At 39.6% G+C, this 17,266-nt stretch overlaps 1 protein-coding gene across 1 annotated transcript in view; it reads left to right on the top strand.

Moving 5' to 3' along the window:
- The first annotated feature begins 4,268 nt into the window (after positions 1-4,268).
- The window catches only part of MOV10L1 (Mov10 like RISC complex RNA helicase 1), a 28,217-nt gene continuing 15,219 nt past the window's right edge, over positions 4,269-17,266 (top strand). The window contains exons 1-9 of the mRNA XM_029958059.1: positions 4,269-4,436; positions 6,818-6,974; positions 7,338-7,450; positions 8,256-8,446; positions 10,531-10,671; positions 11,542-11,783; positions 11,891-12,080; positions 14,545-14,739; positions 16,767-16,881. Of these exons, the coding sequence (XP_029813919.1) occupies positions 4,311-4,436; positions 6,818-6,974; positions 7,338-7,450; positions 8,256-8,446; positions 10,531-10,671; positions 11,542-11,783; positions 11,891-12,080; positions 14,545-14,739; positions 16,767-16,881 (1,470 nt within the window). The 5' untranslated portion in view covers positions 4,269-4,310. The remainder of the gene's footprint in view (positions 4,437-6,817; positions 6,975-7,337; positions 7,451-8,255; positions 8,447-10,530; positions 10,672-11,541; positions 11,784-11,890; positions 12,081-14,544; positions 14,740-16,766; positions 16,882-17,266) is intronic.

The following is a 17,266-nucleotide window of genomic DNA, read 5'->3' as shown; positions in this document are numbered from 1 at the left end:
TAGGACAAAAATACTTTCTTTTTTTTCTGTTAGGCAAGTTTATCATGTTCTAGAACTTACCCTATCATTTTGACACTGGCTGCTCTTGAGAGAATAGTGATCCAATAACGTGCAATTTGCACACGCAAACTCTTGCACGCACTCCATTTCATCACACCGGATGGGCTCCATGCCTGGCTCATTCCCAGGACCACACAAGCACACAGAGAGCCCTCAGCCCAGTGGCTGCCTGTGGGTTTTCCCCGGTCAGGACATCTCACTTACTGAAACCGTGTCACAGCCTATGAGCACAGTTTGCAACAGCACCACGAGCAAGCAATGGGCTGTACGCACCGCTTTGCTTTAAGCTTTTCTGTGGTAACCACGTGTGACACCACCTTTAACACGCCCTGCCAGCTGAAACCCTACACTCTCTACAACTCCCTGAAAGGAGGTTGTAGCCAGGTGGGGGTTGGTCTCTTTTCCCAGGCAACCATCAGCAAGACAAGAGGGTATGCTCTCAAGTTGTGCCAGGGGAGGTTTAGGTTAGATATTAGAAAGAATTTCTTTACAGAGAGGGTGGTCAGACATTGGAATGGGCTGCCCAGGGAAGTGGTGGATTCTCCGTCCCTGGAGATTTTTAAAAAGAGACTGGATGTGGCACTTAGTGCCATGGCCTAGTAAGCAGAGCGGTACTGGATCAAGGGTTGGACTTGATGATCTCGAAGGTCCCTTCCAACCCAGCTGATTCTATGATTCTATGATGAAGACCCCCTCACCCTCCCTCCTGCCGACAGTGCCACCACTCGGTGATGACAGGGAAAAAGACACCGCCCCCCCTCGCCACAGCTGCCCCTTCCCGGATCCAGCGGCGCCGCCCCCTCGGAGCCGCGGGAACGGGCGTGCCCGAGGCGCGTGGCGCTCCCACGTGACCGTAAGCGCGGAGCGCGATTGGCGCGCTGGCGCGGGGCTCGAGGCGCGGCGGGGGCAGAGCTGGGTCGGCGGCGTGGCGAGCGAGCGTCGTCCGTGTGCTCCTGGCGGCACTGCCGGAGGCTTTGGCTCTGCTCTGAGCTGCTCCGGGATGTTCTGCCTCCTTTCTAAGGCGCTCTCTTACTTCTGGAGACGTGCAGGTGACGAAGATGAGAGATGGGCGACCTCAGGTAGGGGTCCCTGGGCCGGTTGTGGGTTTGTGGTGCAGCTTCAGAGCCGTGGGGGCGCTGGTGGTCTCGTCCGCCTCGTGAGCGGAGCTGAGTGCGAACCTGTTTCCTTAGGAAAGGAAGCGAGAAGGTTGTAAGACAGCGTTTTGGCTACAGAAATGTGGGAGTGTTCCCAGAAGTAGTTTGTCACTGTTTCCTGCATAGAACAGGTTACTGTGGCTGCTTAGAGTATGGAATGCGGTGTAGGAGGAGTGTTGTGGTGGATGCTTTGGGTTTTCCCTTGTGCTACTGTCTTAATAAATAAAACTTCATTTTATGTGGGCTGTAGAATAGAGATGATGGTGTATTCTTTCATATTCCAAAATGGTAGACATTTCAAGTGCTTTTAGTAGAATTGTTCAATGGAGCGAAAAATGCCTTTTCATATTTATGAATACTCAAAGCAAAAAAAGATTACTTTCCTTTTTTCTTGATTGTGAGTGTAGCTAATAAAGTGTTTAAAGCCTAAACTAGCGTATTTCAGTTCAGCTTTAAGCCTGAAGTTACAGTGCAATGCAGTTGATTGAATGTTTATGTGATACGTAAGGAGATAGTACTTATAATCCAAAAAACTAGAAACTCCTATGGTTCTAGGAAAACAACACCACATCTCAGTTCAGAAGTGTATTAACTATAATGTTTTTTTAAAAATGAAGAATTATTTTGTACAGCTTGTTTACTCTTCCTGCTTTTTCGGTATAGAAATCTCAAATGTCAGATTTACCATACAAAGTGTGCTGAGAACTTTCTTTTACTATGGGAAATTTTGAAAATAGTTGGTTACCCAGAACTTTTGGGAGTTGCTCTTTAGCTTTGTCTGGAGCTCAGGGGAAAAAAATAAGAGAGCTTGACTTTTGGAAGAAGGGGCAGGCAACTCAAGATGACTGCAAGGGTACTATGAGGTTATTATGCTTGGAGAAAATTAAAAAGGCCAAAACCCAACTAAAAAGTTTCTGTAAATATGATAACAACAAAAGGAGAGCTAAAGAGAAGCCTTAGCTTAGAGGGAAACAGTGATAAAGGATGAGGAAAAGGCTGAGATACTTAATGCCTTCTTTGCCTCAGTCTTTAATAGCAAGACCAGTGCCCACTGAGCTGGAAGACAGGGATGGGGAGCAGAATGAAGCCCCAATAATCCAAGGGCAAATGGGCAGTGACCTGTTACAACGCTTAGACACACGCAGACCTACAAGACCTACACCCCAGGGCACTGAGGGAGCTGGTAGGAAAGCTCACCAAGCCACTTTCCATCATTTGCCAGCCGTCCTAGCTAAGCAAGGGGGTCCCAGTATGTGGGAAGTTAGCAAATCTGATATTTATCTACAGGAAGGGAAGGATGATCTGGAGAACTATGGGCCTGCCATCCTGACCTCGGTGCCAGGGAAGGTTATGGAGCAGATCATCATAAGTGCCATCATGTGGCATGTGCAGAACACTAGGGGATCAGGCCCAGCCAGCATGGATTTATGAGACACAGGTCCTACTTGTTCAACCTCGTCTCCTTCTAGGACAAGATGACCCACTTAGTGGATGAGGGAAAGGCTGTGGATATTTTCTTCACCGATGACCTAGACCAAAGGATCGAGGGCACCTCGGTCAGTTTGCAGATAACCCCAAGCTGGATGGGAGCTGGAGGATAGGAAGGCTCTGCAGAGGGATCTGGACAGACTGGATCAATGGGCTAAGGCTAGTTGCATGAAGTTCAACACGTTTAAGTGCCAAGTCCTGCACTTGGGTCACAACAACCCCGTGCAGAGCTACAGGCTTGGGGCAGAGTGGCTGGAAGGAGGCCCAGTGGAAAAGGATCGGGGAGTGCTGGTCAGCAGCAGCTGAACATGGAGCCAGCTGTGTGCCCAGGTGGCCAAGAAGACCAATGGCAACCTGGGTCGTATCAGGAATAAATTAGATATTAGGAAAATTTCTTCACTGAAGGGGTTATCAAGCATTGGAACAGGCTGCCCAGGGAAGTGGTTGAGTCCCCATCCCTAGAGCAGTTTAAAAGCTGTGTGGATATGGCTCATAGGGACATGGTTTAGTGTTGAACTCAGCAGTGTTCGACTCCCTGATCTTAAAGGTCTTTTCCAACTTAAATGGGAAAAAAGACAGGCCTACAGAGGCTGGAGAGCAGCTGTGTGGAAAAAGATCGGGGATTTGGGTGTTGGCAGGTTGAATGAGTCAGCAGTGCCCTGGTAGCCAGGAGAGCCAACCATGTCTGGGGGGGCATCAGGCAAAGCAGCGCCAGCCGGTCGAGAGAGGTGATTGTCCCACTCTGCTCTGTGCTGGTGTGGCCTCACCTTGAATATTGTGGGCAGTTTTGGATGCCTCAGTACAAGAATTACACTATAATGGTTTGATGTATCCAGTGGAGGATGAGCAAGATGGTGAAAGGCTTCAAGGGTCAGACTTATGAGGAGTGTCTGAGGTCACTTGGGTTCTTCAGCTTGGAGAAGAGAAGGCTGAGGCACGACCTCATCACAGTTGACACCTTCCTCAAGGGGGGCAGCGCAGGGGGAGGTGCTGATCTCCTCTCTCTGGGGAGCAGCCATAGGACATGAGGAAATGGAATGAAGCTGCACCAAGAGAAATGCAGATTGGACATTAGGAAAAGGCTCCACACTGCGAGGGTAGTCAGTCACTGGAACAGGCTTCCCAGGGAAGCGGTGACGGCATCAAGCCTGTCAGAGTTCAAGAAGCATCTGGATGATGCTCTGACTCATGGTTTCGTTTTAGGTAGTCCTGTGAGGAGCAGGGAGTTGGACTCTATGATCCTCATAGATCTCTTCCAACTCAAGATATTCTGTGTCGTTGGAGTTTTTTTTAATGCAGCTTAAAATGTTTGTATTTAAATAAGTAGTTTGTATTTAACTACCTTTATTAATTAGTTGAAACGATAAGTTGCCATAAGACTTCAAGACTTAAGTATAAAAGTAATTAGTTGGCAACTGTTGCTATTTTTAGTTGGCTTTTTGATAGAAGGGATAGCACTTTTAGTAGCATTCATAACTTGTTGCATAGTTCTGGAAACACATGATTTGGGCTTTTCCTCTTGATGCAGGTGATCAAGAATTGAAAACAGTACAAGGAGTAGTGAAAACAGTACAAGGAGTAGTGACAAGACTTTGCCATGATTATGGGATGATAGATGACATGATAGTCTTCACAAAGGATGTTGTTACAAAAAATATGTTGCTGGCCATTGGACAAGAAGTTATTGCCACAGTGGAAGAGGATAAAACATCGGGTGGCCTGAAGGCTATCAGGGTAAGAGGTGAAGATAAATAGTAGTCTGTGTAAGTAGCTTGAGGCTTTGTTTTGGAAGTTACTGTAGTTCTGGCCTCACAAATCCTACAAAATAGGAGAAATTGCCAGCCCTTCACCCAGTGGGGATGAGTTCTTTTTCAGTTTTTTTAATTATTATTTTATTCCATCTCCTTTAAAATTATGTTTAATAATGATTCTCTGATTATAGGTATAGATGTAAGGAATATGAAACTACTGATTGAGATAATTGCATCTGAATTTTTTTAGTCATAGCTGCTCCAGATCCGTGCATAACTTTTCTGAGTTTCGAAGTCAGTTTTATGTTACTGTTATATGAATGCATAAGAACATAAAAGCAGGGGCTGCAAGTTTACTCTTTTTACACAGAAGTAAAAACATAAATTTCCCTGTTGTAAAAATTGGCAAGTTAGTGTTACAGACTGTAATAAAAATGGAGATACCCATACTTTGCTTGCTTAACACTTCAGTTGTAAATCTATTTCAAGCTTGATTATACCTTGTCACAAATTTTGAGGGGAGTTTTTTCTCAGCATATTTAATGTTGAAACCAATGTAGTTTCATTGATTAAATAAAACTGAAGAAAGACTGTTAGTGGGGAGAGAGTTTTATTGTGTGATCTAAAATGAAACACAGAAGGAAAGTAAAAGAGAAGTCTTGTTTCTAAAGTATTACTGGCTCCAGTGTTATCAAAAACCTAGTGTCTTGTAAGATAACCTGTCTCTTCTTATTTCCTTTTGTTTCTTTTTTTAAAATTGAAATTAATTTATTATATAAAAACTAAATATTGTTTGTCCAACAAGCAGTCTCAGTGCTGTTTGGTAAAATAGTACCCACAGAGTCAGACAATGGATTAGTTTAAATCTTATTTTTTCTTCCTTGTTTTCCTTCTGACTGACAGCTTTCACCATGCTCTTGAAATATTGTTGTTGCTCCAAAATACATAAACCTGGCAGCTGAAAAACTACATAAGGATCTACAAAACAAGTGTAATGTTTTAGCAGTTGTGGGATGTTTTGCTGTGTGTTCTAGATAATGGCATTTCCAAAAGATCTTTTTTTCAAAAGTATAGTGATTTATCTTATTCCTAAGATAATCCTACGGGCATCTCAGACTGTTGGCAATGTAGTTTGTGACTGGGTGAAAAGCTGAAAAATGAGTTTATGCCAAAAGCTGACTGGACTCCATAGAAAGTCAAAGTCCAAGAACAGTTTTGATTCAATAAGCAAGAAGAAAAAACGCATTTCTTCAAAGTCTGTTTGAAGTATTTGAATAAAAACCTAAATTCATTCTATAGTTTTTGATGTGTTAAATTACTTCCCATGTAGTGGCACAAACTTGACTCACTCCGAGTTTGATAAGAAAAAACATTGTAGTGTTTTTGGGGGGCAGACGCAAAGAGCTAAGTCTCTTTTTAAACTCCTCATCAGAGGAGAAAATTTAGCTTCCTGACAAGTATAATCATTAAATACTGTACAAAATGATGCTTGAACATGAGTACTATCTCCTTCCAATTAACTCAGATATTCTTGGTGAATGTGAAGGTATGTCTTTCAGACTGGAGCAAAACATAGATTTTTTTAATTATTATTATATTTTTTACAGTGAGTTTTCATGTTATCAAAAGGAATATCAGGTAATGATAGTTCTTTAAATGCAATATCACTGTATTGACTAAACAATAGCTAAGTATATGTAGTCTAACTGTAGGGTTTGCAAACTCTGAAGTAGAGGTAGACATAGACTATTTATTACTCTCTTAAATGGTAATATGCGTTATGTTCAACAAAAGAAATCATATAAAAATTAGGACCGTAGTCCAGTTCAGATTAGACCAGACTTCTGTAAATTTAGATTGGAGGTGGTGCTATAGAGAGTCTGTGAGAAGCAGCTCTAGGGGTTTTCCTATTCAAATTGTTGAAGATCAACAGAGTCAGTCTGAAAAAGTGTTTATAAATACTATCTTAGGAACATATTTTTTGCTTTCTGAAATAGTGATTAGCTCTAGGTCTGGTTATGTACAGTCATATTGCTGAGGGTGATTCTCTTGTCAATATGAAGAAAATTCTTAAGTAGACCTAAGGCAAGGGAAGCCTGAGAAAGATTTGAAAAATCAGCATGTAATTATAGTAGTTGTCAGCATTGCAGCATACAGCAGATTTTTTAAAGAAGTTACTTACTGTTTACTACTCATTGTTTTTGTGTACAAAAAATAACAGCTACAGTGACTAAATAATTGTCTAATAAGAAGCTTTGCTACCATAAGGAATTGAAATTCTGATATTTGTTGCAGGAATAGACGTTTAACATGTAATTCTAAGTATCAGCTGTTTAAATGTTGGGGTTATTTTTGTATTAATAGATAGACACCATCCAGGATACACAAGAAGACTTCAGTCCTACTTTTGATGCCTCTGAACTACATAACAAAACATTAATTGGCAGTATTACCTCTCTCTCTAAGCATGGTGGCTATATTAATCAGAATACTTACTTTGCAAAGGAAGACGTCTGGGAAGGTGTGTAGGGGCTTTCTTGTTTCCTCTTTCTTAATATATTCATATGTACAATAGAAATATCTTCTGATAGACTTGCAGTTGAGATCCTGAGTAAGTTCTAATAGTGTGTGCAGTGAAACACCCATACATGGGTGAAGAAAACAGGTGTATTTTTCCACCAGGATCTCTTATGTAGTTTGGCATAACCTATGGGGAGAGGAACTGCAAAGTGAAGTTTGGAGTCAGTGGATCTGAATAATGCATTGTCCTGGATTTTACTTAACTTACAGTAGTTCTGTAGGAGAGTAATGTAAATCGATATATCAATAGTAATTAAATAGTATCAGTAGTAATTAAACTTAAGAAATGTTCCATTTTATATAGATTTCAAGCCCTATGAAGGTGATTGGGTGCAAGCAAAGTATTTTATTAATTTGACAACATGGAAGAGTGAAGCAGTTGCTGTAAGGCCTTTGAGATATAAGCAAGTAAACAAGGTAAACATTCTGCACATTGTTTTTGGCAAGAGGAATCTTGTGTGAAGTGGGGTTTTGAAGTTGGTTTAAGTTAGGAATGTTGGTAGATCTTCTGTTATACATCTTTAATCAAAAGATAAAATGTATCAATTTATCCATTTGTAGGATTGTTTCTAGAATATCAAGGCTTTTTGAAAAAGCATACACATTTTGGTTTGAACAGAAAGAGTAACTAACTTATTATCAATTGTTGATTTGAATGCTTACTATTGGTTGTAATGAGGATGTGTGGATTTTCAAACTTTTCAAGAAGTCATGACTGTGGAATTAATTATGTTTAATTTTTCCAAGTGTTTTGACTTAAAAACAACCATTGTCCCCTTTTTTAATGGAAGTATCTGTTCGCTCTAGTAATGCATATGTTAGGTTAATGGTTTATTTTCTTTGTCTTAACTGTATATATTGAATATTTGCATGTCAAGCATAGGAAAATATTTCTTCTCTTGTGCCTTCTGTATTGAAGTATAAATTAGGTAAGTTGATCTGTTACGAGAGGTATCGTAATTAAGGCAAATGTACATATTGTAATATGCACTTAAGTGGAACCTAATGCTTATCTGAAGTACTCGTTTTTCTTTACGATTTTAAATCTAAAGACAAGCACAGATTACAGCTCTAGGTTTACCCCCTATGAATAACTGAAAGTTCAGAATGCAGCTTTGTTAATGCTAGAAGGCCTGTTTCACGGGTCAGCAATACGCAGTGCTGTTATGTCTGTCAGCTTAAGCAGATAATATCAAGTAACACTGAATACAAACTATTACAGGTTCGCATTTCCAGCATCTGTGGAAGAACTGGGACAGTAGATGAGAGTATATTTTTCACTTTGGATTCCTTGAGACTTCCTGATGGCTATTCACCTCGTAGACATGATCTAGTGAATACAATTGTGGTGGAAAGCAGTCAGTCATGTTATATTTGGAGAGCTCTCTGCCTGGTACCAGTCAGCGAGGATGGGTAATATTCATTATTTTGTTCTCTTTATAACAATTAGAGATGTAGTGTAATTATGCAGCTTACATTTCATTTTATCTGTTAAACGAGAAATACTGGTAATCCTTCCCTAGGTGTCTAGAAGGCGTGATAGATCATTGGAAAAATCAGAGGGTGTTATTATATAGCCCTTGCTTTTTTTTTTGTTTCCTCCCCCTTTCCAGAAGGTGAGGACATCTGTACTTACTGGAGAAGCAAAATTAGTGGCAGCTAAGCTCGGGGATATTGCTTGGCAGGGTAGGAGTTTTGCGTGGCTTTATTAGAAAAATGCCAAGCTCATGCTCTTACCTTGTTTCCTCTAATCTGTGCTCTTTTAGTGGGGACTTGACTGTTCAAAAACCATTCTCAGTAAGACTGATATAAAATGAATGTTTCTTTAATCCATTTTGCTTAAGTTATAGTGATTGCTGAGGTATCTGTCCTAAATGGAACAGTCAAATAATCTGAATAATAGAGATTCGTTGGACTTGCAAGTATCAAACTGAGAGGTTCTGCAGGCACTTTAGATGACATATGTGATGTGAGGATCAGGAGAGATTGCAGAAGAGGTTGGAAAAAGTAGATTATGTTCAGGGAGAAGAAGTAAAACTTAGTGAAATAATCAGCTTTACAGATGTAGAATGGCAACTAGGAAGTAGCAGTTCTGCAGCAAAGATCTGAAGTTTGACCTGTGAATTTAAGTGTCTGTCCTGTGAAAAACAAATACCACCTAAATAAATAGGGCTATTACCTGTTAAATCTATCACTTGCCATGCTAAGGCCTTGGTAGGATTACAGAGTCTGATTCTGCAGGCCAAAAATAAATTGTCAACCAATTGCAAAGTCCAAAGGAGAGAGCAAAAGAACATTGCGATATCTTTCAAACATAGTCTTTGGGAGCACTTGCCTTTGGGACATCTCCAGGAAATAAAGCTAAGGGCAGTACACATCTTCAAGGAATCTACAAGGAATGAAATAAATCTTTTCACTAAAGATTACAGATAAAATAGATTTAAATTGTACCAGATGAAACTTGAAGTCTTGACATCATTTTGCAAAACAGTACAAATTGTTCACATATTTTTTCAATTGGACCTGTTTTTAATGATGGATTTTATACAGAAAATTATTACTAAAGCCAAATTACAAAAGTAGACCTTAGGGTTGATTTCTCAGGCTTAGTGTACATACTACCATATCAAAAAATTGAGGCAGCTTTAGCTGCAAGGGGAGACATCTAGTGGGCTTGGCTAGTAATTTGATGTAGCTAATGAAGAGCAGCTGCATTCATTTTCTACTTCAGTATGTTAGATAACTCAGGAATACTTAGGGTGTATAAATATTGGTGAGATTATTAAAATATTTCTGAGTTATTTCCATGCCACTCCATCTAAATGAATAGTTTCTTAATTGCAACATAAAAGCAATTTAAAAAAATTGTTTCTACAGGTAGAAGGAGGTTAGAGCCGTGGTCAGTGTTTCAGACTGGAAAGAGCATGTGACTGGTTTCTCAGATTTTTTTTTTTTTGGTAGTATGTGTGATTGAAGTTTTCAAGGGTGCTTTTTGGTTTTCATGTGTTTTTTAATTTCTTCAGTTTGCTGTTTTCAGATTGGAGCAATAAGCAGAAGACGCAAGTGCTTGGGTTAAAACACTTCCAGTCTAGTAATTTTATCACTTAAGCTCCAGTTCTACACATGACTCTTGCTAAGGAGCTGCTCTTTGTTGTGTCTGTTTTCAACTCACAGGAAGATCCATAAGGGCTTCAGTCACTGTTTGATTCAGCTCTTCAGCAAAGATTAGCTAACTTCTCAATCATTTCAGTCTTGTGTCCAAAGTTTTATGCTGGTTTACTGTGCTGCTGACAAAAGCTTGTTGCTGCTTAAATTAGGAAAGGTAATCCAATTGCCTTGGAAGTATAAGTGGCTGAGAAAACATTAGCTCTCTCACCGTCTTCTTTCTAAATACTGTGACTATGCCTTTGTATAGTGCTTCTTAAACTTGTGCTGAATCAAAATATTTATTGAGTCTGTTAGTGTTTAAAAATTGCTACCTAAAATTATTTTTGCAGACAATCTCAATCTAGTGGAGGTAATACAGATGAGCCTTATGAAGACTTAATGAGAGAAAAAGGAGAGTTGAAAATATCAAGAATGACTAACTTTGGAACTCTGAAGCAGGGGGAATCTAAAAGAATTATCATTTGGATAGAGTAAGACTTTCTTTTCGTTTGAAGATTTCTTTATTTTCATCTCTCCATAGTCTGTAAACCTGTCTTTCATACAGAAGCCTCTTGTAGTGGAGCCTTGTGATTTTTAATCTTCAAATAATCTCCAGATACTATGGGAATAAAGAGAATTTAACATTAAATTTAATGTCTGTAGGGTAACCTTTTTGATATTGAGTATTTATATTGCAGAGAGTGCATTAACCCTCCCCAGTCCTATATCTTTTTTCAATCCTAATCAGATCTTTCCTGGAATAAGGATTGAAATAAATGCTTTTACTTGTAAGTGTGTTCAATTTAAACTGCAGATACACTGCCATCTTAGAAACCTTAGAACAAGAGGACTGTTACATCCTCATGTATTAAAAGCAGACCAGATTTTTTTTTCTAATTTTTTTTTAAACTTGGATGCCAAAGAACTGTGTTGGTGTATCCTTGAGAGGTTTTTTGTTTTGGTAATTTTCTCTATTTTTTGTGTTAGTGTTTTTTTTCTTTCACATCTGGGCATAAAGTCTTAAATGAAGACACACCTGAATACTCATTATTTGTTGCCCTATATTCTTCCCTAAGAATTATTTACTCACTGATGAATTTTAAGCTCCCGTAGATTTTTATTATACACAATATTTCTGTATGCTTCTTAGGGTAGTTGATGTGACCTAGAAATAGTAACGTAAAGTAGAGGTTCTAGTCCTCATGAGTTAGAAGCAGCAGTGCAATTTCTTTCTGATAGCAGTTTTGAAATAATGGTGGACTAACCTGCAGGCAATTGTACTTAACTTCAGGTAGAATTTAACTTCTCAAGAACATTCACTGTGCGTTTAATTATGTAGCTAATCACATAACTACTTCTAGGAATAAAGGGAGTGTACCACAGTCCTTAATCAGCTGCAGATTAGCTGGATGGGTGAAAGACAAGCAATTCAGGGTTCAGATTCCTCAAAAATGTGAGAACAGTCCAGAAGCATATCTGCCATCTTTTCCAATAAATCAAGAAGACCTCTCAAAAGATGGAGTTAATTCATTTATCAGCAGCGGAGGAACAACATGCGAGTCATCGAACAATACATCCATTATAAAGAATGGAGTCATTCCAGGTACAGTGAAGTGTTAACAGGAGACCTGTAGGTTTGTTTGAGAAGACTTGCCTATGTTAGCAATAGCAATTGTGGTAACAAAATTTGTTATTATATGTTTACTACAGGAGGAATGAATTTTCAAGATACAAATTTATCAGGGACTGAAGAAAACATTTCCCTGGTGAAAGATGAAAATCTACAAAATGGAGGAAGTGAGCAAAGAGAACATGTGGAGCAACCAAGTGGCAAAATTACTGGAGAAATTGTAATACCACCAGGTGGAAAAACATTTATAGTGATCATATGCACAGCTGTGTAAGTATTTCTTTCCATTGTTTCTAACCAATACAATGGAAGCAAGTCATGAAAAGAGACTTAATAGTTTCCTTATTCTGGGCGTTGTTCTCTTCTTGGTGTGTCGTGGTTTAACCCCAGCTGGCAGCTCAGCCCCACACAGATGCTCACTCGCTCCTCCACAGCGGAATGGGGGAGACACTCAGAAGAGTAAAAGTGAGAAAACTCACTTTTAAGTTGAGATAAAGGCACTTTAATAGGTAAAGCAAAACTCACCCACACACAAGCAAAGTAAAACAAGAAATTCTTCGCTTCCCATGGGCGCACAGGTGCTCAGCCATGCCCAGGAAAGCAGGGCCACATCACGTGTAACAGTGACTTGGGAAGATGAATGCCATCACTGTGAACATCCCTCTTCTTCCTTCCTCCCCCAGCTTTATATGCTGAGCATGATGCCATATGGTCTGGAATATCCTTTGTGTCAGTTGGGGTCTCAGCTGTCCTGGCTGTGACCCTTCCCAAATTCTTGTGTACATTCAGCCTCCTCGTTGGTAGTACGAGAAGGGGAAAAGGCCTTGACTCTGTGTAAGCACTGCTCAGCAACAATGAAAGCATCCCTGGGTTATCAATACTGGTTTCAGCACAAAGCCAAACAGAACCCCATGCTAGCTACTATGAAGAAAATTAACTCTGCCCCAGTCAAAACCAGTATATGATATAGTATAAAGTAAGCCAGTACATATTAGCAAGTTATCTTGTATTAGATTTTGAAAGTAGTTATCATTTTAGTGCTCAATTCTGATTTTTATTGGAAAAAAATAGTAGTAGTTAATGAAGTAACATAGTGGGAGTAGATAATGTCTGTAAAATGACAGTGACGTGAACATAACAGATGGTTATATTATTTGCAGGAAATGCATTGCTCCACGATCACAAGAGCTAATGCAAATTTCCTGGGAATTTTTGTGTTATGTCTGATACATTTCTTCAATCTCAGTATCATGTCTTGCTACATGCCCGATCTCAAGCTTTCCTGTTCTGTGATGGGAAATTCAAGTTATGTATGCTGAAATAAGAATGAAACAGCTTTCTTCATTGAAGGTGTAATTCACAGAGGAAGTGGTTTGCAGATATTAAAAACCCTTGAAAAACAAAAAATACTATGCTGTACAAAATATTTAATTAATTTATTTAAGAGAGTGGCTTTGTGTGAGCTTTTTCAGAATTCAAGTAGGAACCTCATGCTGCAAAGCTTACATTTGTGTATTTTTCAGTTATTTCCAGCCGAAGCTCTGTAGGTGGTGTGTTCCACAGCCATTGAGTCTTAGGATGATAATTTAAAAGTTAGACAGGGGAAAACAAGGTCAAATGGTTTCATTCATCAAAATAACACTGCATTAATTTTCACACTACTTCTCTTATCATTTTAAATAGTGAGGCAAGGGGTAGAAAATTTCTTAGGAGGATGTTTTAGCTGCAATTTGAAAGTTAAAGCTAGAGGCATGGCCTGCCTTTGTGAAGAAAGACATGTAGAAAGAATAATTTATATTTCACTGTAAATCTGTGAAGGCCACAAAGTCTTAGAATCTTCTAATACAGAATAATCCACACAAAACTCAATGGGAGGCTGCAGCACATGAAGGTAACAAGAGCCTGCTGGCCACTTAAGAGACCATAGAGACTGCACATTTAGGCCATAAGTCTGGACAGTTCGGCATCAACAAAGAGATCAGGCTATAGTTTTAACCTGAGCAGGTAGTTTTAGCTGGCAGAAGTACAAAAGGTGATACTCCTGCCAAAGAGTAAGCTGGAATCCTTCTGGGATGCATTTATTTTGGGCACATGGTAACAGTGTTGGACTATGTAGTTAGTAGGAGAGAACTGGACTCTAAGTAGTGCTTAAGTTCCTTAGCGACCAGTGTGAGGAAACTGTTCCCTCCTGTTTTTTTCCCCTCTGTCACTCCCCAAGGAACACTTACATATATAAAATATGTTTTTCAGAATTAAAGCATCCTTCTTGCTTTATCCATTTCACGTGTTTACAGTTAGGGTTCAGTTCTGAGGCAAGCTGCAACAAAGCTGTTACTGCAGACATTAAAGGGTTCCTCTACTTCAGGTTCCTCTGATGGAACTGTTTAGCTCATCTTTTTCAGTATCAGTAATTCCAAGGTGTTCCTTGTTAACAGAAGTATTAATTCTGTACTCTACTATGCTAAATGAAGGGATTTTGCTCTTTACCCAAGTTTTGATGAAATTGTGGATTTAAGATTTTTGCTATTGTTTTGGTTTGGTTTTTTTTTAATTATTTATGATACCTAGATTGAACTCAGGGTGGGGAGTAACTGTGAAGAATTACCCTGAATTAGCAGTTCTCTTATGTTACTGAAATGAGAATCTACAGTTTTATTTTAAAAAATACTTATGGTTGGGCAAAATGAAGTGTGACCATGCTGGTTTTAAGAACATAACTTCTGTTCACTTGAAGGAATCATGGGCACAGTAAAGAGCTCCTGTTACTTGGCTTTTCTGATTTTACTGTTGGACGCTATATTGAAGCCACTGTAACAAATGAAGAGGAATTACTTATAGCACCTGTGGAACCATTTTCTCCAAGAAAGCCTAAAATTATTGCAGATTCTCAGCTAAGGAAGACAACAGTGACTGGCCCTAAAAACAGAAGGTACTGTGAATTAGAGCAAAAGATAACACTTAGGTAATACTGCTCTGTTTGGTATTGCTATATCTGTTCTGTAATGCTAACAAAGAAAATGTGAAACTGGGAGAGTCTGTACATGTTTATATGTTTTCTATATATATGTGTGTTGTAAACAAGATGATTGCGGAGACTGCAGATAGAAGAGGTTGTTTTAGTAAATAACTTCTTGATTTCATTGTAGATTTTTCAAACAGAATCTCTTTCTAATGTATAGTGTGGTAATAAATAAGGTAAAACATGGCTCCTAGTTATCTACAAGTAACAACTATATTGTTAAGAAAAAAGATAGTAAATTGAAAATAGCTTTCTGGGATAATAAGCTTCTTAATTCTTTATACAACTTTGATGTCTATATCTGACTAATGTTTCCCATCTTTCATTTAGAACTTTTCCTTTTGCAAATAAGTTTCCATTATATTTATGAAATTTGCTTAGTTATAAAAATATACCTAAACTGAAAAAGCAGAAACAGAATGTTTTCAAGTGATCCGTAACCAGAACACTTAGAATCACAGAATAGCTAGAGTTAAAAGGGACCCACAGGGAACATCAAAGTACAACTCTTGGCCCTGCACAGGACCACCCCAAGAATCTCACCTTGTGCCTGAGAACATTGTCCAAACACTTTTTGAACTTTGGTTGTTGTCCAAACACTTGGCACTCTGGTGCCATTACCACTTCCCTGGGGAGCCTGTTCCAGTGCCCAGCCACCCTCTCGGTGAAGGTCCTATTCCTAATATCCAACCTCAGCCTCCCCTGACACAACTTCAGTCCATTCCCTCAAGTCCTGTCACTGGTCAGCACAGAGAAGAGATCAGTGTCTGCCTGTCCCCTTCCCCTCACGAGGAAACCATAGACAGCTATGAGATCTCCCCTCAGTCTCCTCTTCTCCAGACCAAACAGACCAAGTGACCTGTGGCCACTCCTCGTACAGCTTTCCCTCTGGGCCCTTCACCTCTATGCTCGGCCCATGAGCCAGTTGCTCACCCACCACATGATGTGTTAACCCAGCTGTTGCTGGACATTTTGTCTGGAAGGATACTGTGAGAGACAGTGTTGAAAGCTTTACTGAAATCCAGAAAGAGTACATCAACTGGCTTCCCTTGATCGCATAGGTAGGTTACCTTGTCGTAAAAGGAAATTAAGTTAGTCAAGCAGGACTTTCTCCTCATGAACCTGGGCAGGCTGTGACCATTGATTGTGTTGTCCTGCAGGTGTCCTGCAGAATAATAATCCTCATATCTTTATCAGACACTAAAGCAAGACTGACAGGCTTGTAGTTTCTAGAGTCCTCCTTCTTGCCCCTCTTGAAAATCAGGACAACATTGGCCAGCTTCCAGTCAACTGGATCTCTCCAGATTCCCAAGACCATTCAAAAATCATTGAGAATGGTCTTCCAATGATATCAGCCATCTCTGAGTACTCATACAAATCTTGTCAGGCTCCATAGACTTACAGGGATCCATCTGCAGGAGCAAATTGTACACAAGTTTAAGGTCAGCTGGAAGTTTATCATTCTCACAGCCATGGTCCTCCAGCTCAGGGCACTGGCACCCCTTAGAACCCTCATTGGTGTTGAAGACAGGCAAAGAAAGTGTTAAACACCTCTGCCTTGTCTGTGTCTCTGTTTGTGAGGTGACCATCCTCATCCTGTAATGGGCCAATGTTGTTTCTGCACTGTCTTTTGCCACTGACATATTTTGAAAAACTTCTTTTGTCTCCCACAGTACTGGAACAGCTTCAACTCCAACTGAGCTTTGGCCACGTGATTTTTCCCCTACAGTGCCAAGCAGCATCTCTGTAGAGGATTGTTTATCTGTCTTCTCAATAGAGCAAACTTCTCAACTGTCTCTTTGAAGGAGTCATTGGGTCTGTCCTCTGTGTGCATGCGTTTTGGGTTTATAGTCTTGGTGATGTGGCATGTTAATTAGCTGTCTTTCACATATATAATTTGAGAAAGCTAAGTGGTATGTCATACATTTTTGTTTTAGAAATAACAGAAGGTGGTGTTCAAACTTTCTCCCACATTATACCATACCAGATGAATTAAGAAGATGTGTGGAGCAGAAGTTAGACATACTGACCTTTCAGCCCCTCCTAGCAGAGGTATGCAAGTGTAGGTTTATATAAGAAAATACTTTTTATGTAAGTGTTTCTGTTGAAACTTACCTTAACTTAGCAAAAATGTGTAGTCCTCAGTGTAACTGACGATGACCTAACACAGTTGCCAAGTAGACTTAGACTTCAGGGGTTTCAGTATGTTACAGAATACAAGCTTACAAGAGCACAAAAGCCTAGATGTGAAAAACTGAAAAGGGAGCAGAAATATACTGGGGGGGATATTACAGAAGCTGAACAAAGATCCTCTATATTCTTACTTTTTAAGCATCATTGGAAAGGGTTTTTTGAGGTCTGAGAACAGTTGTTTCATAGAAAATGAAAGCAGAATCTCTTAAATTATTGCAATATCAGGATTCTTTTCTGGCTGTTA

This window comes from Manacus vitellinus, unplaced genomic scaffold (assembly GCF_001715985.3).
Source record: "Manacus vitellinus isolate BGI_N305 unplaced genomic scaffold, ASM171598v3 scaffold_13_pilon, whole genome shotgun sequence".
NCBI lineage: Eukaryota > Metazoa > Chordata > Aves > Passeriformes > Pipridae > Manacus > Manacus vitellinus.
Note: the sequence above shows the minus strand (reverse complement) of the source record. Positions and strands in the feature narration are given on the sequence as shown.